Below are 24803 nucleotides of genomic sequence, written 5' to 3'. Positions count from 1 at the left end.
AAATATATATTAATAAGTTATATGGATGCTTCACAGTAACCGTTTATTTGCTATAAATGCACTACATGTATATGTTTAAAATGTGTACATTGCTTAAAGCTAAATATTCATATGTATAAATACATATTGATTAGGTTAAGGTTGGATATAGGTGTGTACCTCCCGTTTGTTGTACGTTATGTTTTGAGTCTTTGTAAATATCACTAGCTCGCTGCTCTTCTATTGTGCATGGTTTACGTTTTTAAATAGGTTCTGCACTTTGCCGACGGTCCCTTAGCGTCCTGAGCGCCCGCTGCAGCCATTCCGGCTATTTTCAGTAAAATTACTCCGCGAAATTAAAAGATGTGGTATTTTGGCAAAATATAATAACTGTAGTTTGTTCTCTGATCCTCGAAGATTAAGAAAATGAAGTTTCAGAGATTTTAGGACGTTGCTTGTGAGCAGTGGGAGGGGCGCAACCGGAATATCTGCTGAATATCCAAAATAAACCTAACTTTACCGACCTGGTAACTTTAAGGTCCCCTTCTGTCATGGTTTAAAGTCCTAAAACAATAATCTCTGTTCGTCTGTTCAAGAAACATAAAACATTATACCTTTAAAGTGATTTAGATGTACTTCTATAAATGTGTCTTCGCTGCAGCTGTTTGTCAGGATAGGTTCTTTAAATTTATGATTTCAGAAACCTTAGCTCTCTGATCTAGCCCATTTGAGACTACTTGATCAATCTTCTAACACATAACACTTCAGTGGGAAACCACAGCAAAATGTCCAAATGTATCCCTCCTTGTTACTTTAAGGAGCACTGCATATACACATCTTATCTCCTTTAAAACACTGGCCATAGAACTGAAGGATTCAAATTGATAAACATTAAAGCATTTATTAATCCTATATAAATTTTAATTTATAAATTAAAATCAGCATTTTCCTACAGTAAAGTATTTCTGTTGTTTATATACATATATGCAGGTGATGTATTGTCAAGTCTGCTTTGGTTAGCTTTTAAGATACTGATCTGACAAAAAGTATGAGATACACTTGGAAAAAGCATAGCACATCATTAAAAAAGCAACTGCCATCGTAGTCAGAAAGATTTGATAGCACCCTATACAGTGTAAATAAATATATAACATGATCAACAGTTTTCATCTTTTAATATAAAACGTACAGTACACATGATAACTGCCATTTAGCAATCTGTTGAATACACAAACAACCATTTGTTTGTCCAGAGAACAGACCATTGGTAAAGGTCAGGTCACTTTATTCTAGGTCATAGAAGCTTGAACATTTTAAAAGTAAAAAAAATACAACAGAAACACAATGCAAATTTTATTATTGGCATTAACAATAAAGACACTTCCTTGGTTCTACACTCTGTCCATGTGATCAGCTTCACTCAATATGTTTATGATTTTATATATATATATATATATATATATATGCAGGTGATGCGGTTTAGGTTTTTTGGAAATATTGACCAGTTTGCTTTGGATTGCTTTTAAGAGGCTACTCATCTGTGACAAAAATTATGAGATACACATGGAAATAGCATAGCGCATCATTAAAAAACCACTGCCATCATAGTCAAATAGGTTTGACTGAATCTATACAGTATATATAAACATATAATATGATCAACTGTTTTCATCTTTTCACCGTGACCCTGAAATGGAAAAGCGGAAAAGAAAATATATGTATGTATGTATGTTTTCATCTTTTAATATATAATGTACAGTAGACATAACTACTATTTGGAAATGTATTTAATACACAAACAACCATTTTCAGCCCAGAGAACAGACCATTGGTAAGGTTCAAGGTCAAATGAGTAAGACAAACACAATGCAAATTACATTATTAGCCTTAATATTAAAGACACTTCTTTGGATGTACAGTCTGCCTGTGTGATCAGCCTCACTTCCTATGTTGGTGCACTTTGCAGATTGTTACTGTTACAGACTGTAATTTTTGTTATAGTCTATCTGCATAACTTGTCAGCCATTTTTACCCTGTTTGTCAGTGTTCAGGATCTTTTGCTTACAGATTCCACTGGAATATGTTTCAAACATTGTAATTCATATAAAATGGCAACTTCTTATTGAACAAAGTAAAGTGACAAATCACTTGTACACTGGAATTATTACAAATGACACGTATTGTGTGTAATTAATCTGCCTTGCTGAATGCTCACTTATTCCACATTTCGGGAACAACTGGCTTACTCCATGGAGATCAAGTTAACCTGACCTACAATTGATTGATATCAGAGCCAATCAGTTTCAGTCTCATGAACATCAGAGTACATATGCATATTAAGTTAATTATTTATAGTACTTAGTCAGAAAAAAAAATGCAATAAAAAGGCTGACTCTCAGTGAATTCACCACAAAACACCAGTCATGAGAGCTGTTGTGCTTGCACTGACTGTGGCCCTAGTGGGTAAGTCATTATGTTAATTTAATTGAATAATTAAATGTTTTAGTAAAAAAAAACAATACAATTATTAACAGTGTTACCATTGCAGAACATAAAAGAACAATTGATAATGTAAGTTTTTTTTCCTATTAGCAAGTCATCAGATCAACCTTGGTAAGTTATAAATGTAAAGATTCTTTAGTAGTAGATGCTAGTAATTTACAGATATGTCAGAAGCTCACTAAAAATGTATATATATATTTTAAATGTGACCTTTTTTTTCAGTTCCAGAGTTCACTGCTGGTAAGACCTTTGTATACAAGTATGAGGGTCTACTCTTGGGCGGTCTGCCTCAGGAGGGTCTGGGCAAGGCTGGCATAAAAGTTAGCAGCAAGGTTCTCATCAGGGTCGAGGCACAGAATACCTTCCTTCTGAAGGTAAAGAAATGACAGATGAAGAAACTTTTTTTAGCACAGAAACATTGATAATGTGTGGTTTTCATTAAAGGAATCAAACCTGTGATGATTTTGCTTTTAGCTCATGGATCCTCAGATCTTTCAGTGCACCGGCATCTGGCCCCAGGATCCTTGTGTTCCTGCTTCTAAACTCACTGCAGCACTAAACTCTCAGCTTGCAATTCCCATTAAATTTGAGTATTCTAAAGGTGTGGTGGGGAGGGTATTTGCCCCTGCTGGAGTCTCTGCTACTGTTCTGAACCTGCACAGAGGCATCCTCAACATCTTTCAGCTGAACCTGAAGAGCACCCAGAATGTCTATGAGCTGCATGAGGTAAGAGAATAAACAAAGCCATTATTTGATATCTATTCCACTTTACATTAAATTCTCTCAGTTTAGCTCACTTCCCTTAATCTTCTAAGGCTGGACATCATGGAGTCTGCAAGACCCACTACATGATCAGTGAGGATGAAAAAACTCGTCAGATTGCTGTGACAAAGTCAAAAGACGTGACCGACTGCCATGAGAGAGTGATCAAGGATATTGGTTTGGCTTACACTGAGACGTGTGATGAGTGTCAGAAGGTGAGATCAAAGAAAGTCAAAAGTTTGAGGAGTAAACAAAATAAAATTGTTGTAATATCTTCTATACCTGATTTAATTACAGAGGCGTCAGAGTTTGACTGGAACAGCAACCTACAGCTACATCATGAAGCCAACTGCTGCAGGAGTACTGATCTCTAAGGCTACAGTTGAAGAGCTCCATCAGTTCTCACTGTTCAACACCATCACTGGAGCTGCCCAAATGAAGGCCATGTATGATTTTGTGGTATTGTTATAGTGCTACAATATTCCAAGTAATAAGTAAAAGAATTTCTAAAAGATTATTTTTTATTTCAGTCAAACTTTGGCACTCTTGGAGGTGCAGAACACCCCCATACCTTCTGTCAGTTCACGTTATTTGGCTCGTGGATCCCTGAAGTATGAGTTTGCCACAGAGATTCTCCAAACTCCCATTCATCTTCTGAAGATCAGTAACACAGAAGCCCAGGTATTATCATGCATTTCAAAAACTTTAATGTGTTTTCCTCATGCACGGATTTAAAGTTTAAAGCTAACATTTTAGAAGTGACATTTTTTCCCTATAAATAGATGGCTTCAGGAATTTCACATACTGTGTTTTAGATTTCACAAGTCTTGCAGCATCTGGCTTCAAACAATGTCGCCATGGCCCAGGAGGAAGCTCCACTGAAGTTTATTCAGCTTGTTCAGCTTATGCGTGTAGCTACCTTTGAGAGTATTCGGACCATTTGGGACCAGCATAAGACCAAACCTGCTTACAGGTAAAAATCTCCTATATGTCTTTAGAAATCGATAACACACTGCCATTTCTACTTTTCTAAAAACTGTAATTCTGGCAGACGATGGATTCTGGACACAATCCCTGTGGTGGGAACAACAGCATCAGTCCGTTTCCTTAAGGAAAAGTTCCACGCTGATGAGTTTGCCATCCCTGAATTTACTCAAGCCCTTCTGGTTGGTTTGCACCTGGCCACCGCTAATCCAGACACTATAAAGATCACTGCTGTGAGTACATACATTTAATAATAAGAATTATATTAATACATTGTGTATATTTTCACGCCCTCGTCCTGTCTGGTCTGTTTTCCCCGCCATGTGCTCTCTCAGCACATGGCTCTGTTTGGTATTGTCTTTTTCTCCGCCTTTGTTCCACCTCCTTGTCCGTGATCCTCGTTATCTGTTTCAGGTGTGTCTTGTCTGTTCGTGTATTTAAGTTCCCTGGTGTCCCTTGCTTGTATCGGTCATTTGTTCTCGTTTTGTCTCCTACTTCTAGTCATGTCGTTATGTTATAAATTCTTAGTCATGTTGTTTCCTCGCTACGCGTTTGCCCTCGAGTCCGTTTGTGTTTGTTTTGTTATATTTTCTTGTAAATAAAAGTCTGTGTTGTAGCGTGTGCGTCTGCCTCCCTCAGTCCGACATATATATAGAGGGGGATATTTAAAAGCACAAAAAACACTTAAAATTATTAATACACAGAACATAATACATCAATAGAAAAACAAGGAAGCCATCTCCGTCACTGTGAAGGGCATAGTATCAGTGAAGGCAATAGATCATACTCTCCAAACAGACACTTGACCAATAATTGTTTTGTTTTGTAAAGGATAGGCTGGAATAATGTTATTTTTTAACAGAGTCTGGCACTCAGCCCGAAAGTCAAGGCAGTTCCAGTTGTGCGTGATATGATCATGCTTGCTTATGGCTCCATGGTTGCCAGATACTGTGCTGAAGTTCCCACTTGCTCTGCTGATCTCCTGAAGGTAACATGGTCTCCTATTTTTAACACATTTTTGAAACACCTGTCCAAAAATAGATTAGACTTCTGTTCTCTATAATCTTAAAGTATCTAGAATGATATATTTTCAACAGGTTTCAAAAGCTACTTTCAAAAGTCTTGCTTGTTTTCAGGCAGAAATAAAAGGAGCAGATATGGTTTTAGATAGAAGATCATTCATTTTAATATGTTTACTGTAATAATTTTAAACTTGTAATAATACTATACGTAATAAGGAGTGCCTGCTAGCATAAATATTTCATAAACTCTTACTTTTAACTTCTGTCATCAGCCTGTCCATGATCTTGCTGCTGAAGCTATTTCCAAAGCTGAAATTCCTGAAATCACTCTATCCCTGAAAGTTCTGGGCAATGCGGGTCACCCTGCTAGCCTTAAACCTATTATGAAACTCCTGCCTAGATTTGGATCTGCTGCTGCAACCATGCCTGCAAGAATCCAAGTTGATGCCATCTTTGCCCTCAGGAACATTGTCAAGAGAGAGCCAAAATTAGTAAGTATGAAATGACTGGGAATAAATTTCTATGTATTTTTTTTAAGAAGAAAAATCATATAATTGTTCTGTTTAGGTCCAGCCAGTTGTACTGCAGCTTCTAATGGATAAGACTCTACATCCTGAAGTGCGCATGGCTGCCTGTATTGTACTGTTTGAGACCAAGCCTTCACCAGCTGTTATGTCCACTCTTGCTAGAACTTTGGACAAAGAACCCAACATGCATGTTGTCAGCTTTGCTTACTCTCACATTAAATCTCTGACCAGAAGTATGGCCCCCGATTATACAGATGTGTAAGAATATTTTAATTTTGTATTCTTCCAAATATTGATCATTTTAATGCAAACCCTAAAGGCAGAACAACTGTTTTGTCTGTTACAGGGCTGCAGCAGCTAACGTTGCCTTAAGAATTTTGAGTCACAAATTGGACAGACCGAGATGTCCAGTTTTTTATAGCACAGCCTTCCACATGGACTTGTATTTGTGTATGTTTCAATACGTTTTTAGAAGATATGTAAAATTCCTGAAGCAATTATTTTAGTCACAGATTGGTTTCTTCTCCTTTAAAGCTCCTCTCATGGCTGGTGCTGCTGGCACTGCTTTCATCATCAATGATGCTGCTAACATTTTTCCTAGAGCTTTTGTGACAAAGGCACGTGCTTACCTGGCAGGAGCTGCTGCTGATATTGTAGAGGTAAGAATATTCCCTTTGGAGGGGGTTATTCCTTTAGACCATGAGATTTAATTACTTCTGCTGGAATTTCCATTTATTACTGAATCTCTTTTAGGTTGGTTTCAGATCTGAGGGTCTCCAGGAAGTTCTAGGGAGAGCCTCTGCCACAGAAGAGAAAGTTGATTACATTACCAATATAAAGCGCAACATTAAAGTAGTAAGATATAAACATTGCAACCATTGTACTATATTCCTAATTTTAATCAATTCTAATAAGGTTTATGCGGTTTATATCTAACGCGTATAATTTTCTTTTTTATGCTGCAAGCTCATGGCCTGGAAAGCAATGCCAGCTGATCGGCCACTTGCATCCATCTATGTCAAACTCTTTGGACAGGAAATTGCTTTTGCCAACATTGACAAAAAGTTAATTGACAACATCGTTGAGCAGGTCGTGCAGGTATTTCGTTGATTCATTCACCCGGTAGAAGAATACTGCATCTGTTTTAACCAGTAACTTAATGAAAAATCACATATTAAATCACAAAATATACATTCCCTAAAGGTTCCTAGACCACATGCACATGAACTGCTAAAGGAGGCTGTTAAGGCCCTGCAGAAGGGTATTGCTTTCCAATATCACAAGGCATTGTTGGCAGCTGAGGTACGGCGTATCATCCCCACTGGTGTTGGTGTACCCATGGAGCTTGGTTTTTACACTGCTGTTGTTGCAACAGCCACCGTTGATGGTAATTTCTTCACCTGAACATACTAGTATTATCTGTATTTGTAAACATTTGCTCTATTACATTATTCACTTCATCTTCTTAGCCAAGGCTGCTATCACACCTCCTCTGCCTGAGCGCCCAGAGACTACCACTGCTGATCAGCTGATGAAGACTGATATTCAGTTGCAAGCTGAGGCCAGACCAAGGTACTTTTTTTTTTTCATATATATAGATTGCCTGACCTAACCATGCAGTCTGGGAAATTACATGACTGAATTATATTTTCTTCAGTGTTGCCATGCAGACCTTTGCAGTGATTGGAGTGAACAATGCCTTGATTCAGGCTAGTGTAATGGCCAGAGGAAAGATCCACGCTATCACACCAGGAAAAGTGACTGCAAGAGCTGACCTGCCAAGAGGCAACTTCAAAGTGCAGGTCCTTCCCACTGCAGCACATGATCACATTGCTGATGTCAGGTAATCTAAAGATCTATTTAAATAGATGATAAAAATAAAATCAATATATTTAAAAGTCAAAAAAAGGAAACATCAACAACTGCATAACCATAAGCAGACAGAAATGTTTGTAGAATGAGCAAATCACTGCATTTTCCTCCAACAGCTTTGACACCCTTGCTGTAGCCAGAAATATTGAAGATCTACCCGCTGAGAGAGTAGCATCCCTGGCACCTGCACCACCTTCTGGTGCTGAGCACACATGGATACCTGCCTCATTTCAAAAGTCCCTGTGTGGTGTTGCCCCCTACCTTAAAATCAAGGGATGCCTCAAAGTTGCCTCACAAAATGCTGGCTTCATGGGATACAATCCTCTTTATTACATTGTTGGACAGCACTCAGCTCGTCTTTCAGTGGAAAGAGGTAAATTCTTAGGTCACCAGGTTTCACAACAGGTTTTATTTTGTTTATATATATATATATATATATATATATATATATAATATGAAATATACTGTGACTTATTTTTTAGGTGATAGTCCTTCCTTCGAAGGGATGGAGCTTGAACTTCACGTTGGTCCTAAGGCAGCTGAAAAACTTGTTAAAGAAGCCAACGTACATGGAGATGAAGATGAAAAAGACCACTTTGTCCTGATGAAACTGAGGGAAATCCTGGGGGCTGGACAGAGTAAGATGAACTCATCGAGGAGCTCCAGCAGCTCAAGCAGCTCCAATTCCTCTGTCAGCAGCAGTCAGAGCACAAGCAGCTCCTCAAGCTCCTCCAGTGTGCCCGTGTCTAAGGTAGCCTAAGTCTTAAGCATATAGTTATATTTAGGTATTGAACATGATTGTTGTTAAAGAGAGTCCTTTCCCCAGTAAATTACATGAGGAATGTTGGTAAATTTTTAAAGTACCATCCACCAAGTTACCAAGGAATGTAGCAGAGAACTTCCATTTCAGAAGCCCCCTGAACATCAAACAGTAAAAATATCAGAGAAACATAATTAATCCATTGAATATATGCACAAATATAATTCTATATTAATAACATGAATAATTATAAATGTTTTTTCCTGTTTCTTATGCTGTGTTTTGTTGTGCTATATTGCCATTTTGAACTTGTATGAGCATAAGTCTATTTTGAAGTGTATCAGTTATGTTTGTTCATTAACATCACCACAATTATTGTCTGAGTTATTTTATATTTTTTAGGCTACCAACATTTATGGACAATTCCGGAAATACCATGAAGATCAGGTAACTCCCAAAAATGTCTTCACCTTGATTTTTGTTTTAAGTTAATGTTGCTTATTGTCTTCAGGGTTATGGGTTTCTGTTTGTGTTGCAGTACTTGACCTCACAGGGAATGTCAAAGGCTGTCAGTTCTTCTAGAAGTGATGTAATCAAAAACCAGGTAAAGAACAGTCCTTTGTTTTATTTTAAATGTAATGAATACAAATAGAAAACAGACATGTCTCCATTTAAATTTGAAATGTCAAAGTCCCTGTTAATACTTTCAGGCTAAACTATTGGAAGATGCAGTCCCACCTGTTTTTGCCGTCATTGCTCGTGTTTTAAGGAGTGACCGCAGGCTGGGATACCAGTTGGCTGTTTATGTAGATAAGTCCACATCAAGAGCCCAGATTGTGATTTCCTCCATTACTGATAATGACAAATGGAAGATGTGTGCTGATGCTGTCTTGCCAAGCTGGTATAAAGCTGGTGTAAGTCTCCCCTTCTATATGGACTTTCTAAACTCTCCTCCTGAATTCTGATAATCTCTGTAGGTATATATGCTGTAGGTAAGAGATGAAAGTATTGTTTGAGTATTGTTGACACTAAGCATAGACTCTCCTATTAGGCTCACGTTTCTTGGGGTAAAGAGTGCCAGGATTACTCTGCAACTCTCAAGGCAGAGACTGGTTTACATGGATCAAACCCTGCTCTACGTATTAAAGGGGAATGGACCAGACTCCCTAGACTTCTAACCACTGCTAATAGCTATGCCAAATGGTACGCTACATATTGCAAATATGTCAGGACAGAAAATCAGGGGTATCAAAATTAATTATGACGAAAGTATTTTCTTTCCTCTACCAACAGGGCATCAAAATACATCTCAGCTGTAGCTCAATTGGCCGGCATTTCTGTTGACAATGTTGATAACAGTGAGCGACAGATTGACCTAACCCTGGCCATACAAGATCAAAGATCCATAAATGTCATTATGAGATCTCCAAAGGTGAGGAATATTAAAATTGTGCTATTGTTTGGGTTGATTTGTTAATACGTTTCATTAACAACTTAACATGTTTATGTTTACACTCAATTCTAGATGACACTCTCAAAGATGGCTGTGCCTCTTTCTATCGTTCTGCCCGATGGAAACATTCACGTTCTCCAGAATTTGGACATTTAAGGCACCTTTCAGACATTGGATATTCCTGCCAAATGAAGCCATTAATGCCATTAAGGAGAGACTCCAGAATGGATCTGAACAAAGAAAGCAAAGAGTGATATTCTCACAAAACTGATCAATCATCCTCTTTAAGAAGTACACCATTTATGCCATAATTCACATTTCAGTTTGCTGTATAGTATTCAGGCCTGAAATTGACACACTACTTATCAAATAAATAACTAACATAAATAAATGGCAAGCATTCTAAAACAAATTGTTTTTTGTAACATATCTATTTTTTTGCGAAAATGTTTCAAAAAGCATCTGATGATATAGTTTAGCCTTCCTTTTATTTGTCAAATACATTTGTCGATATAAAAAATGTTAATGTTTTTTATCAAATGTTTAATTTAAGCAAACTTCTAGATCATGACATATTTTCCTAAAGGAAACTTTATCTAAAAGGCGATAATTGCTGAGAATATTACAGAAATTTCACATTTTACTGAGATGAAAATATAAAGAAAACAAGGTCAAATGCTGTTGTTGTAGTAAGTAAAATATTTAACCAGCTTTTCTAAATACATATAACAAAGCAAAGATTTTTGGACACAATAATTGCATGAATCTTGAACATTTTCCATTACACAGCAGCTGTGATTGTATATTTGTCTTAGAAGAAACCAGAACGATTATGTTTAAATCACTCTCATGGTTTTGTAAGGAATCCCTCTGGACCTTGCTATATAGATTTAAACATGTCCCTTTTCAATCGCTCAGTAATTTACATGGCAGCACAAAACCAGCCTACATAAAATTATTTCAGTAGACATAAAAAATACATATTAAACACCTAAATAATTTGTCTTCAGTTACAAACCAATAGAGGGTCACATTCTGTTCATTAGGTACCATTATTTCACTTCTCCTGGAAAAGAGGCCCAGATATTTTGAGCCCTGATATTATTTTTTAAGAATATTGGAGGTTGTGGGTTCGATTCCAGCTCCGGGTGACTGTCTGTGAGGAGTTGGTGTGTTCTCCCCGTGTCCGCATGGGTTTCCTCCGGGTGCTCCGGTTTCCTCCCACAGTCCAAAAACACACGTTGCAGGTGGATTGGCGACTTGAAAGTGTCCGTAGGTGTGAGTGTGTGAGTGAATGCGTGTGTGTCTGTGTTGCCCTGTGAAGGACTGGCGTCCCCTCCAGGGTGTATTCCCGCCTTGCGCCTGATGATTCCAGGTAGGCTCTGGACCCCCCGCGACCCTAAATTGGATAAGCGGTTACAGATAATGGATGGATGGATGGTTGTTGCTGTTATTTTTACATATTACAAACCAGATTCCAAAAAAGTTCGGACATTAAACAAATTGTGAATAAAAACTGAATGCAATGATGTGGAGGTGCCAACATCTAATAATTTATTCAGAATAGAACACAAATCACAGATCAAAAGTTTAAATTGAGAATGTATCATTTTAAGGGAAAAATATGTTGTTTCAAAATTTCATGGTGTCTACAAATCCCAAAACAGTTGGGACAAGGCCATTTTTTACCACTGTGTGGCATCCCCCCTTCTTCTTACAACACTCAACAGATGTCTGGGGACAGAGGAGACCAGTTTCTCAAGTTTAGAAATAGGAATGCTCTCCCATTCATGTCTAATACAGGCCTCTAACTGTTCAATCGTCTTGGGCCTTCTTTGTCGCACCTTCCTCTTTATGATGCGCCAAATGTTCTCTATAGGTGAAAGATCTGGACTGCAGGCTGGCCATTTCAGTACCCGGATCCTTCTCCTACGTAGCCATGATGTTGTGATTGCTGCAGAATGTGGTCTCTGCATTAATGGTGCCTTTCCAGACATGCAAGCTGCCCATGCCACAAGCACTCATGCAACCCCATACCATCAGTGATGCAGGCTTCTGAACGGAGCGTTGATAACAACTTGGGTTATCCTTTTCCTCTCTGGTCCGGATGACATGGCAGTGTTAATATACCGGATATATACCGGATAATATACAGGATAAAATACCCAAAGGAAACATCCCAGTGTTCCATAAAGAACTTCAAATCGTGACTCATCTGACCACAGAACAGTCTTCCATTTTGCCACACTTCATTTTAAAAGACCCCTGACCCAGTGCAAACATCTGAGCCTGTGGAGCTTGCTTAGAAATGGCTTCCTCTTTGCACTGTAGAGTTTCAGCTGGCAACAGCGGATGGCACGGTGGATTGTGTTCACTGACAAAGCTTTCTGGAAGTATTCCTGAGCCCATTCTGTTGTTTCCTTGACAGTGGCATTCCTGTTTGAGGTGCAGTGACATTTAAAGGCCCGAAGATCACGAGCATCCAGTAGAGTTTTACGGCATTGACCCTTACGCACAGCAATTGTTCCAGATTCTCTGAATCTTTTGATGATGTTATGCACGGTTGATGATGATAACTTAAAAGTCTTTGCTATTTTACGCTGGGTAACACCATTCTGGTATTGCTGCACTATCTTTCTGCGCAACAATGGTGGAATTGGTGATCCTCTTACCATCTTGGCTTCAGAGAGACACTGACACTCTGAGAAGCTCCTTTTATACCCAATCATGTTGTTAATTGCCCTAATCAGTGTTAATTGGTCTTCCAGCTGTTCGTTATATGCTCAATTTGCTTTTTCCAGCCACTTATTGCTACTTGTCCCACTTTTTGGGAAAAAAAACATATTTTTCCTTTAAAATGTTACATTTACTCAGATTAAACTTTTGATCTATCATCTATGTTCTAGTACGAATAAAATATTGACATTTGCCATCTCCACATCATTGCATTCAGTTTTTATTCATAATTTGTTTAGTGTCTAAACTTTTTTGGAATCCGGTTTGTAATATGTAAAAATAACAGCAACAACAATATTCTTAAAAAATAATATCAGGGCTCAAAATATCTGGGCCTCTTTTCCAGGAGAAGTGAAATAATGGTACCTAATGAACAGAATGTGACCCTCTATTGGTTTGCAACTGAAGACAAATTATTTAGGTGTTTAATATGTATTTTTTATGTCTACCGAAATAATTTTATGTAGGCTGGTTTTGTGCTGCCATGTAAATTACTGAGCGATTGAAAAGGGACATGTTTAAATCTATATAGCAAGGTCCAGAGGGATTCCTTACAAAACCATGAGAGTGATTTAAACATAATTGTTCTGGTTTCTTCTAAGACAAATATACAATCACAGCTGCTGTGTAATGGAAAATGTTCAAGATTCATGCAATTATTGTGTCCAAAAATCTTTGCTTTGTTATATGTATTTAGAAAAGCTGGTTAAATATTTTACTTACTACAACAACAGCATTTTTCTCTAGTCTTTGTATTTTCTTTGTTAAATCATATTGTCATGTCAGCTGTATATCAGTAGATGAAAAGCAAAGAACAACTTGTATGCTTTTAATGTAAAAAAAAAAGAAAATAGAACTAAAACAAAGAATCCCCACCCAAAATACACAAATAATTAAATAAAACTATTAAAAACATGCATGTGATATTTTAAAGCCCCTGTCTACACTTTTCCACATTTCTTCTTACTAGCTATGAAAAAAATGAGTATAAAATAAAATGTGTTTTTCTTCTGTTGGACTTTGTTAGTCAAGACTAATTTTGGCTTAACTAACATCAGGTCTGCAAAAGAACCAGTCAGAGCTAGTCTAAGTTGGCAGTAGTTTGGAATTTTGGATCATTTAACTATTAAACTGCAGTTATTATATCATATATTGACTATAACAAATGCTTATTACGTAACATATTTTTAAGATCAAAATTAGGGCTGGGCAATTAATCAAAAATGCATTGAAATTGACATTCAGTACTTCTAATCAACATAATCTTGTCTATAACAATTATATAGATTATTTTTATTCTGTTATGTCCCCACTGTTTGTTCATGTACTGCCCCTTTAAAACCATACTATCAAGCTGTAGTCATGTGATTCTGCCCCTAGCTGTCACATGGAAACAACCTAAATGCAGAGGCCGGCCAAGTAACAAGAGCAGCTGGTGCCAAAGAAAAACATTAAGACAAGATATTGAATAATTAAGAATAATTAAGACAACAATTAACCCAACATTGAACAAAAAGAAGTCAAGTGTAAATGCTGAGAAAAAAGGTTTCAGCAACCAAAGCCTAATCACACACCAAATATGAACATTGCTCAGAGAACAAGAGAGGAACAAGCTCCCACCAACATTAGAGAATAAAAATTCCAATTTAATACTGGATCATATTAACTGTACAATCCTCATCAGTGAAATATGAGGGTCAAAAATACAAAAACAAAATAATTGTTCATCAGTCGTAATCGTGGTAAAATGTCAAATTAATATTGATATTGATTTGTGCTCATATTGCCCAGCACTAATCAAAATGCATTTTTATGTTTCAAAGAGTGGACAGGGTCTGCTTGCAGCTATGTGTTTGTTTGTTCTTGTTTCCTCTAGTTAATGTGTGTGTGTGTGTGTTTACCGTAATGGATGAGTTAAATGCAGAGGCAAAATTTTTGTACTTCATGCCATGACAAAAGCAGGTTTGTGGGTTTTATTTATTTGCATTATCCGGCGTCATGGGCCAGAAATTGTGCAGCTGTGAAGGAGTAATCAAAACAGCTGAAAAGCTGAAAGGCCTAGTCAGTGGTTGTGGATAAGGAGAGCACAGATTACTTGGGGAAATGCACAGTAGAGGTGCAACTGTGGTTGTTGGTGTTGTAACACATACAGTTCAAATGGAACTGGTGACACTGAGCAAGCATTAACAGTACCACTGGGGCTAGGTACAGCCTTAGTCACCTGGGAGGCCAATGTGAATTTACGGTTGTTAATGATAAAGGGTAAGGACTGTAACTCTGGATTGGGCATAGGATATTTTACGACTCATCCCATGTATGATTATTATTTTTAAAAATGCAATTATTATTATTATTATTATTATTATTATTATTATTATTATTATTATACATTTGAGCAGTCCAAATAGAAGACCATTTGGCATGCCCACATAAATCCTCACTCTAGGCAGCACAGTGTGGTTTTACATGTGGATGGAGCAACATGTGAAATGCAGGGTGATTGAGCAGCCCTGAATCATTTTCATAGAAGGGGGATGAAATAATGGCTTTGCTAGAAACATTTATTACTCATCTGTTGAAATAGAAGACCAAGAAATACACAAAAAAGTACCTCAGAGCAACTTTCAACTGACAAATAGGCCAAAATTGAACTCAAATCGTAAAACCTTAGGTTGCTTCATTCCTTATGAACATTCAATTTTGTATTTCAAATTTTTGTTGGCTTTATTGGTATGGAAGCGAATTGAGCTTTTTCATTAGCAGGAGGTAGGATGCATAACTCATTACGTCTTCGTGCCATATCCACTTTCAGCAATTGTGCATGTGGTGTAAGTATGTAAAAACGTGTAACAATTACTATTTATTATTAAACTACTTACATAAATGTAAACGACAAAATCTTGTAGGCTACAGCTTTAACATTTCATCTGTTTTTAGTTCAGGTGGGCTCTTTTCCATATTTTCTCCTAAATGCAGTTGTCTTTTCTTTTGTTTGGAGTCAGTGTCTTTTCTCTTTAGCTCACTTTTCATATATATATATATATATATATTTTTTTTTTTTTTTTTGCCAGACTGCAAGCAATTAACTAAACAAATAAGCCCATTAAACTCTTTAAATATGTATTGTTTAATAATTATATTACTGTTAAGGGAATATGGCTGTATATATTTCTTTGGGGTAAAAATATAAGTTCTTAAAGGACATAGCCATAAAGTAGTTAAATAAATTACTATTTTTATCAATATTACAGAAAATAAGCAGCATTATTTTTCCGCTCAAATCGTTTATTCAAGTTTTTAAAATTAATTAATACATTTATTTCAAGGCATCTTTTTTGTTCTTTTCATATTAAGATGTTCACTGAATGTAACAAAAGTGCCATTTGGCAAAGTAAACAAAAAAGTCCAGAGAACAGTCATGTTGATAATGTCACTTTATCCTAGGTCATGACATAAACAGGGTTATCTCTTATTTTACTTATCCATTCATTTATTAGTTGCAAGGCCTATGTTAATAGTGATTTAAACTGATTATACACATATTTGTCATATTGTTTGTAGGATTTTAGTAATGATTTTAGAGTGCTGCAAAATAAATTTTACAATACATGTAAACAAATATGAGCTGTTTTTTATTCATTTTTTAGAAGGAATATGGTATATGTCAACAGCATTTATAGTTTACATGGTTTACATATTATAAAGTATGTGTTTCACCACAATGTGTATTAAAAGGTTTTATCAATATTGATAACTTGTTATCTCAGAAACAATTTATATTAATATATATTTAACAATTTATATTTTAATATAATATATTAGTCCCATTGTAATGATTTATTTCATGTGTAAAATTATATATATATATATATATATATATTATCATTTACCCACTTGGAAAATATGGGACAATTGGATTAATTTATATTTTGTTGAAATTCCATGGGAAAATAATAATGTTCTACTGAGAGACAATATATATATATATATATATATATATATATATATATATATATATATATATATATTTTTTTTTTTTCTTTTTTTCTCTTCCAAATATTGTTTTGATTCATATATTTAGTGTAACATTTTTTATATGTATCATCAAAATATTGACATTATCAATCAAATGGATTAAATAATAAAAATACATTTCAATATCTTGTGCAACTTAGATGTGGACACTGGATTTTCCTCAATATGATAAAAGTTCATGCTATCCTGACCTAAACATGGAGCCAATCACATTTATCCAAGAATATCAGATAAAGTATCTAAAAGTTAATTATTCATTTTGAAATGACTGTTTAGTCAGCGAAAAGGTTTCAATAAAAAGGCAGATTCTCAGTGGATTCATCACAAACCACCAGCCATGAGAGCTGTTGTGCTTGCCCTGACTGTGGCCCTAGTGGGTAAGATCTGGATTTATTACAATAATTTCATTATTTAGAAAAAGTCTGTACAATTGTCAGGTAAGCTTTTGATAAAATGAATGTTAAAAAACTAGTGCTGATAATGAAATATTATTTTTATTTATTTATTTATTTATTTTTATTTCTTTTAGCAAGTCATCAGATCAACCTTGGTAAGAAATATTTTAATATATTAGAACACATTGTTATAATTTAGATTTGCTTATTCAAGAAATTTTTTTTTTCAGTTCCAGAGTTCACTGCTGGTAAGACCTTTGTATACAAGTATGAGGGTCTACTCTTGGGCGGCCTGCCTCAGGAGGGTCTGGGCAAGGCTGGCATAAAAGTCAGCAGCAAAGTTCTCATCAGGGCCGAGGCACAGAATACCTTCCTTCTGAAGGTAAAGAGATTGTTTGAAAGATGAAAAAAATATATATAGGTAGAGCATACAAACATTGGTGTGTGGTTTTTACTAAAGAAGTCAAACCTGTGATGATTTTGCCTTTAGCTCATGGATCCTCAGCTCTATCAGTGCACCGGCATCTGGCCCCAGGATCCTTGTGTTCCTGCTTCTAAACTCACTGCAGCAATAAAGGCTCAGCTTGCAATTCCCATCAAATTTGAATATTCTAATGGTGTGGTGGGGAAGGTACTTGCCACTGCTGGAGTCTCTGCTACTGTTCTGAACCTGCACAGAGGCATCCTCAACATCTTTCAGCTGAACCTGAAGAACACCCAGAATGTCTATGAGCTGCATGAGGTAAGTGATTAAACAGAGCCACTATCTGATATCTATACTGATTTCTGTCATATTCAGTCAGTTTAGCTAATATCTTTAATTTTCTAAGGCTGGACCTCATGGAGTCTGCAAGACCCACTACACGATCAGAGAGGATGAAAAGACCCGGCAGATTACTGTGACAAAGTCTAAAGACTTGAACAACTGCAATGAGAGAGTGATCAAGGATATTGGTTTGGCTTACGCTGAGACGTGTGCAGAGTGTCAGGAGGTGAGATCAAGTGTTCTTAATGAGTAGAGAATATATATATATATATGTGTGTATGTGTATGTGTGTGTGTGTGTGTGTGTGTTTGTGTGTGAAAACCTTCTGTAATTGATCATCCTGCTCATCACAGAGGCGTCAGAGTTTGACTGGAACAGCAACCTACAGCTACATCATGAAGCCAACTGCTGCAGGAGCACTGATCTCTGAGGCTACAGTTGAAGAGCTCCATCAGTTCTCACTGTTCAACACTATCACTGGAGCTGCCCAAATGAAGGCCAAGTATGTTGTACCCTCTGATATTTTAAAGACTGTTCCAACGATCAAGCAATAATGAACAGAACTTCAGTACAGAACGGCTTTCTCATTTCAGGCAAACTTTGAACCTACTGGAGGTGCAGAACACCCCTCTCTCTCCCGTCAGTGCTCAGTATATGGCCCGCGGATCCCTGAAGTACGAGTTTGCCACTGAGATTCTCCAAACTCCCATTCAGCTTGTGAAGATCAACAATGCTGAAGCCCAGGTACTATTTATTACTTTCCTCTGACAATTAAATCTTTCTAGTCAAAACATTATAGTGAGAAAAAAGCTTTACTTTTTAAGTTCAAGTGCTTGCACTATCAAGTTGAACTGAAGTATTCTTTTTCCTCTTTCAGATTGTAGAGGTTCTGCAAAATTTGGCCACAAACAACATGGCCATGGCCCATCAGGACGCTCCACTGAAATTTATTCAGCTTGTTCAGCTTATGCGTGTAGCTACTTTTGAGTGTATTCAGAACATTTGGAATCAGCACAAGACCAAACCTGTCTACAGGTAACATTCTTCTGAATATTTTTATGAAATGACAAACCCCTGTGGTCCTATTTTCCTAAAAAACTGTGAATCTGGCAGACGATGGATTCTGGACACAATCCCTGTTGTGGGAACACCAGCATCTGTGCGGTTCCTTAAAGAAAAGTTCCAGGCTGATGAGTTTGCCATTCCTGAATTGACTCAGGCCCTTCTGGTTGGTTTGCACCTGGCCACCGCTAATCCAGACACTATTCATCAAACAGCTGTAAGTATTTTATTTTACACCTGTACTGTTGCAGTGCAGAAGTTTGTATATAGCTTTCTAAAAATTTGTCCTCTATTGAACAGAGTCTGGCAACGCACCCCAAAATCAAGGCCATGCCTGTTCTGCGTGAGGTGATCATGCTTTCCTATGGTTCCATGATTGCCAGACACTGTGCTCAAGATCCTGCCTGTTCTGCTGATCTGCTGAAGGTGAAATTTCTGCTCATATATTTATTTCAGGTCTGATCTACAGGTTTTGCCTGCAGAGGATTACATAGGTTTGTAAATTTGGCTTTTCCACTTCTGTCATCAGCCTATCCATGATCTTGCTGCTGAGGCCATTTCCAGAGCTGAAATTCCCGAAATCACCCTGGCTCTGAAAGTTCTGGGCAATGCGGGTCACCCTGCTAGTCTTAAATCTATCATGAAGCTCCTGCCTGGATTTGGATCTGCTGCTGCATCCATGCCTGTGAGAGTGCAAGTTGATGCCATCTTGGCCCTCAGGAACATTGCCAAGAGAGAGCCAAAATTAGTAAGTATGAGGTGATGATATTTTTCTTTTCTGATTCAATTTTGTTCAAGCAGGTAAAACACTGTATTTCCCTCTTTAGGTTCAACCAGTGGCACTACAGCTTTTCATGGATAAGACTCTTCATCCTGAAGTGCGTATGGTTGCATGCATTGCACTGTTTGAGACCAAGCCTTCAGTGGCTCTCATGACCACTATTGCTAATGCTGTGGACAAAGAGGCAGACAAGCATGTTGCCAGTTTTACTTACTCTTACATCAAGTCTCTGACCAAAAGCATGGCCCCTGATTTGAAGGATGTGTAAGAAAACTTTCCTTTTGTAAATAAAAACATGATGCTGTAATGCTGGAGCCACAAGTGACCCTGTTAATGTTACAGGGCTGCTGCAGCTAACGTTGCCATGAGAATCTTATGCCCCAAGATGGACAGACTGAACTATCGTTTCAGCACTGCTTACCAGCTGGACCTTTACTTGTGTAAGTGTTAACAATAAATTCAACTTCTTAAAACGTGTAAAACTCTGAAATATAGTAATGCTAATTATGTTGTTTTTTATTCTCTATAAAGCTCCTCTCATGGCTGGTGCTGCTGGTACTGCTTTCATCATCAATGATGCTGCCACCATCTTGCCCAGAGCTGTTCTTGCAAAAGCACGTGCTTATTTGGCTGGAGCTGCTGCTGATGTTCTTGAGGTATTCATTTCTGGGACCACCAATGATTTCATTTAGAACATATGAACTTGTGGTCTACTGAAAATGCCAATTATTTAATTTTGTCATCCAGGTTGGAATCAGAACTGACGGACTTCAAGACGCTGTACGAAAATCTCATCCAGCAGATCAGAATGCTGATCGCATTACCAGGATAAAGCACACAATGCAAGCAGTAAGCAATAAAAACTGTGTCCAATTTTGTTTTAGTAGGGTAATTGTTTTATAACACATTTAATATATCTGCATTCATTTTTGTTTGTGTTCAAGATTAAGGACTGGAAATCAATGTCAGCCAAACAGCCACTGGGTTCTGTCTATGTCAAACTCCTTGGACAAGAAATTGCTTTTGCCAACATTGACAAATCCTTCATTGACTACATTATTCAGCAGACAGCACAGGTATTTCATTGATGTAATTGTGCATCAAAATAATCGTATATTTGTTTAAATAACTGCATGTAAAATATGATCATATATAATGTCCACCTTCTAGGTCACAAGATCATATGCACGTGAACTAAAAGAGATTGTTAAGTCCTTGCAGACGGGGATTGCCTTCCAATACGCCAAGCCTATCCTGGCAGCTGAGCTGCGCCGTATCATTCCCACAACTGTCGGTGTGCCCATGGAGCTTGATTTCTACACTGCTGCTGTCGCTGCTGCATCTGTTAATGGTAAAGTTTTCACATGAGAACACCCTCCAATCATTCAATAGGATCATTTTAGACATGTATGTGAATGTTATATTTTTTTCACTTTATTAGTCAAGGCCACCATCACACCTTCTCTGCCTGAGCAACTAGAGACTGCGAGTCTCGATCAACTGATGAAGACTGATTTCCAGCTGCAAGCTGAGGCCAGACCAAGGTGTCCTTTCAAAGATGATTTTAAATTATTAATGTGATCATTAAGTTTATATAAATTACATAAAGTTATGTAAATGTATGGACCTGGTTTTGTTTCTAGTGTTTCCATGCAGTCCTTTGCTGTGATTGGAGTGAATACTGCTTTGATTCAGGCTGCTGTAATGACCAGAGGAAAGATCCGTGCTGTTGCCCCAGCAAAACTGGCAGTTAGAGCTGATTTGCCCAAAGGTCACTTTAAGGTGGAGGCTCTGCCTACTTCAACCCCTGATCATGTTGCTGATTTCAGGTAATGGAAGGAAATGCATTAATCCCTCAACATGTAAACATAATTTAATAGAGTTAGTGCAATAGAAGGCAAACTGTGTATGTTCAGTAATTAGTTATATTTGTCTATATTTCTTCCAGCTTAGAGACCGTTGCTGTAGCCAGAAATATTGAGGATCTCCCCAATGAGAAAGTGGTGTCCCTGGTACCTGCACAACCCTCCCAATCAGAGTCTTGGCTACCTACTTCAATTCAGAAGACCTTTTGTGGTAGAGTTCCTTACCTTTCCTTCAAGGGATGTGCTGACATCTCTTCACGCAATGCTGGTTTCATGGGATACAATCCTTTTTACAGTTTTATTGGACAGCACTCAGCTCGTATTTCAGTGGCAAGAGGTAAGTTCTGAAGTCATTAGGTTTGACAGGAGGTTTACACTGTTATCTGAAATGAGTTTGAGTAATACACTGTAATGTATGTTTCAGGTGATGGTCCTACACTGGAAAGACTGGAGTTAGAGGTTGACATTGGTCCCAGTGCAGCTCAGAAGCTTGTTAAAGAAGTCAGCGTTTTAAAATCTGAAACCCAAGAAGAAAACTTTGTCCTGATGAAACTGAGAGAAATCCTGGATTCTGGAACGACGGGTAGGAAGTCCCACTCACGAGGCTCACGCAGCTCAAGCAGTTCAAGCAAATCAAGCAGCTCTAGCAGCTCCAGCAACTCAACCAGCTCAAGCAGCTCAAAAAACTCACCCAGCTCAAGCAGTTCTAGCAGCTCAAGCAACTCAACCAGCTCAAGCAGCTCTGCTTCCTCTTCCAGTAGCAGTCAGAGTTCCAGAAGGTCCTCAGGCCGTTCCAGTACTCGCAGACATAAGGTAGTTCTTCAGTGTATGACTATGATCATCATTTACAACTACATTAGCTAAAGTTCATGTAGATTTAGTTGACATTTTTTGTTCCATAGTCACAATAAAAGGGGAAAGTATCCAATGAATGAATATTGTTTATAGCCAGATAAGGCAATAAAACGTTGGCATGCTTTAACTACTGCAACTACAGGCAGAAACATTTGCAGTATGCAAAATGTTCATTATTCCTAATTTACCATGAAATGGACTAATGAGACATGTTTGTTTTGTTCTAGGTTACTGATACATATGGTAACTTCCGACAATTCCATAAGGATCAGGTTACACCTAAATTTTTATTTTGTTTTATTTTTGATAATATATTAAAATATAAACCTAAACATGAATGAAATACAGATTCATTCATTTGATTAGATTTTGAAAGATTGACTGTCTTTTTTACTTCAAGACAAATATGGAGGTTTATGTTTTTGTTTCAGTACATGACCTCACAGAGAACGTCAAAATCTGGCAGTTCATCCAGCATTGAGAATCTTAAAAACAAAGTAAGAAAATCTGCTGAATCATGTACCAGAACCAGCCCAGTAACATTTCATAAATCAACGATCACGGTACATGTTTCTCCTTTCAGGCTAAGTTCCTTGGAAATGCTATTCCACCTGAATTTGCCATCGTGGCTCGTGCTGTGAGAAGTGACCGTAGTTTGGGATACCTGATTGCTGGGTACTTGGATAGATCCACTGCAAGATCCCAGATTGTGATTTCCTCCATTGCTGATCAGGGCAAATGGAAGATGTGTGCTGATGGTGTCCTGTCAAGCAAGCATAAATTGAGCGTAAGTCTGGTCTTCTGCAGAAGTTTCTGAGAGAATGCCCTACTTTCATTTATGTTGATTATCATTCAGAATGATACAAAGATTTGCACTAAGCTCTCACTCTCTAACTGTTCTATTAGGCCGAGGTTTCTTGGGGTAAAGAGTGCCAGGAATATAACGTGACTATAAAGGCTAAAGCTGGAGTCCATGATTCAAACCCTGCTCTCCGTGTTGAAGTGGAGTGGGACAGACTTCCTAAACTTCTTTACCTTGTGACCAGCTATGTTAAATGGTATAGATGAAACATCAAAATAACAAATCACACCGAGTGTTTCTGATTAATACAAAATGATTACTTTTCATAATTCCTGGCATGTCCTTCTACCAACAGGGTATCTGAATACATCCCAACTTACAGAGCATCTCAAAAAACTGGATTGTCTATTGAGAGAACTGATAACAACAAGAGGGAAGTTGCTGTAATTGTGGCCCTTCCAACTCAGAGGTCTCTTAACATCATTGTGAGCGCTCCAAAGGTGAGGATTAATTTATCCAGAAGCTGTAGATAATTTAATATTTTTAATGCTCAACTAACAGCATTTATCATTTTTATTTTACCACTAGATGACGCTGACACAGATGGATGTGCAGCTACCTGTTGCTCTGCCCATTGAAAAAGACGGACGTATTCCTGCTCTCCAGAATGTGGATATTCAAAGCACCATCAAGAAACTGGATTCAGACATTCGTGCTAGGAACAGGAATGCTGCCATGGAAACTCTGCAGAAATTAATGCAGCAGCTGCAGAAAGTAGGCGAGAACGTGCTGGACGAAATGGAGGCTGCAGAACGACGTTCTTCCAGCTCTGGAAATTAGCAACATTCTTCAAGGAAGACAGCATTTATGCCACAACTAAGAATTCTGACATCCATGCATTTGTGGAGATGGCTGAATGCTATACTGACCTTAAACTATCTCATTTAATTACTGTGAAATACATCAAGTATATTAATAAAGAAATCCCAAGCATGCAAACATCTCTCTTGTGCGCGTTTTAATTTTACTGAGTTATAAATAACACTTACAATCAGATTTTTTCCAAATATTCTAAAAGTATATAAATAATTTAAAATAAATGTATGAAAGTACATTTGATCAAGAAAATATTTTTAAAATAAAACAGAGCAATAAAAATCTGGAATGAGAAGGAGAAAACAGGATTTATACAAATGAGTTTCCAGTGTAAACAAAACTCATAATATAAATTCAGGACATGTGTCCCTTTAAAGGCTGACAAAGTGCACACAGATAATGCTTTATTAGAAATTTAAAAAACAGTGTCAGAAAACACAAGAACCAAGAGGAATGCAGGAAACAAACTACACAGTGACAAGACATCACAATGAGATATACAGGGTAGTATTAATACTAATATAGTACTCAACATATATTTTAAAACACAGAAGCACTGCAGTCTGTGGTTTTGTCTGACGTTTACTACAATTATCTTGAAATACATTTTTTATGATTACATCAAATACATGACTACATGATAAAATCCATATATCGCTCATAATACACACTGGACCGTATTATTAGTACTCTAGCGGTTATAACCCCAGCAACCGACACAGAAAAGCACTTAATACAAGAATTGATGTCTAAACTGAGCTCATCCGGC

General features: G+C 37.3%; 2 protein-coding genes across 2 annotated transcripts; both read left to right on the top strand.

Moving 5' to 3' along the window:
• The first annotated feature begins 2402 nt into the window (after positions 1 to 2402).
• LOC136671896 (vitellogenin-like) lies at positions 2403 to 10150 on the top strand. The gene is made up of 27 exons (XM_066647773.1): positions 2403 to 2442; positions 2572 to 2592; positions 2704 to 2855; positions 2956 to 3207; positions 3297 to 3458; positions 3541 to 3689; positions 3774 to 3924; positions 4059 to 4216; positions 4295 to 4460; positions 5090 to 5215; positions 5522 to 5740; positions 5817 to 6034; positions 6123 to 6226; positions 6311 to 6435; positions 6530 to 6631; positions 6743 to 6865; positions 6980 to 7163; positions 7246 to 7348; positions 7434 to 7619; positions 7765 to 8021; positions 8131 to 8399; positions 8811 to 8855; positions 8947 to 9012; positions 9119 to 9322; positions 9460 to 9611; positions 9702 to 9840; positions 9934 to 10150. Exons 1-27 carry the CDS (start codon positions 2403 to 2405, stop codon positions 10015 to 10017), a joined length of 3957 nt encoding a protein of 1318 aa, XP_066503870.1. The 3' UTR covers positions 10018 to 10150.
• Positions 10151 to 16960: 6810 nt separating this feature from the next.
• On the top strand, positions 16961 to 24095 carry LOC136671897 (vitellogenin-like). The gene is made up of 27 exons (XM_066647774.1): positions 16961 to 17009; positions 17162 to 17182; positions 17258 to 17409; positions 17518 to 17769; positions 17858 to 18019; positions 18147 to 18295; positions 18387 to 18537; positions 18671 to 18828; positions 18907 to 19072; positions 19156 to 19281; positions 19385 to 19603; positions 19683 to 19900; positions 19979 to 20076; positions 20168 to 20292; positions 20384 to 20485; positions 20581 to 20712; positions 20807 to 20987; positions 21078 to 21180; positions 21280 to 21465; positions 21585 to 21838; positions 21926 to 22314; positions 22584 to 22628; positions 22803 to 22853; positions 22940 to 23143; positions 23263 to 23414; positions 23514 to 23658; positions 23747 to 24095. The coding sequence occupies exons 1-27, from the start codon at positions 16970 to 16972 to the stop codon at positions 23996 to 23998; spliced, it is 4233 nt and encodes a 1410-aa protein (XP_066503871.1). The 5' UTR covers positions 16961 to 16969; the 3' UTR covers positions 23999 to 24095.
• Positions 24096 to 24803: the final 708 nt, after the last annotated feature.

Source organism: Hoplias malabaricus, chromosome 16 (assembly GCF_029633855.1).
Source record: "Hoplias malabaricus isolate fHopMal1 chromosome 16, fHopMal1.hap1, whole genome shotgun sequence".
NCBI classification, from domain to species: Eukaryota; Metazoa; Chordata; class Actinopteri; order Characiformes; family Erythrinidae; genus Hoplias; species Hoplias malabaricus.
This window is presented reverse-complemented; position numbering and strand designations above follow the sequence as displayed.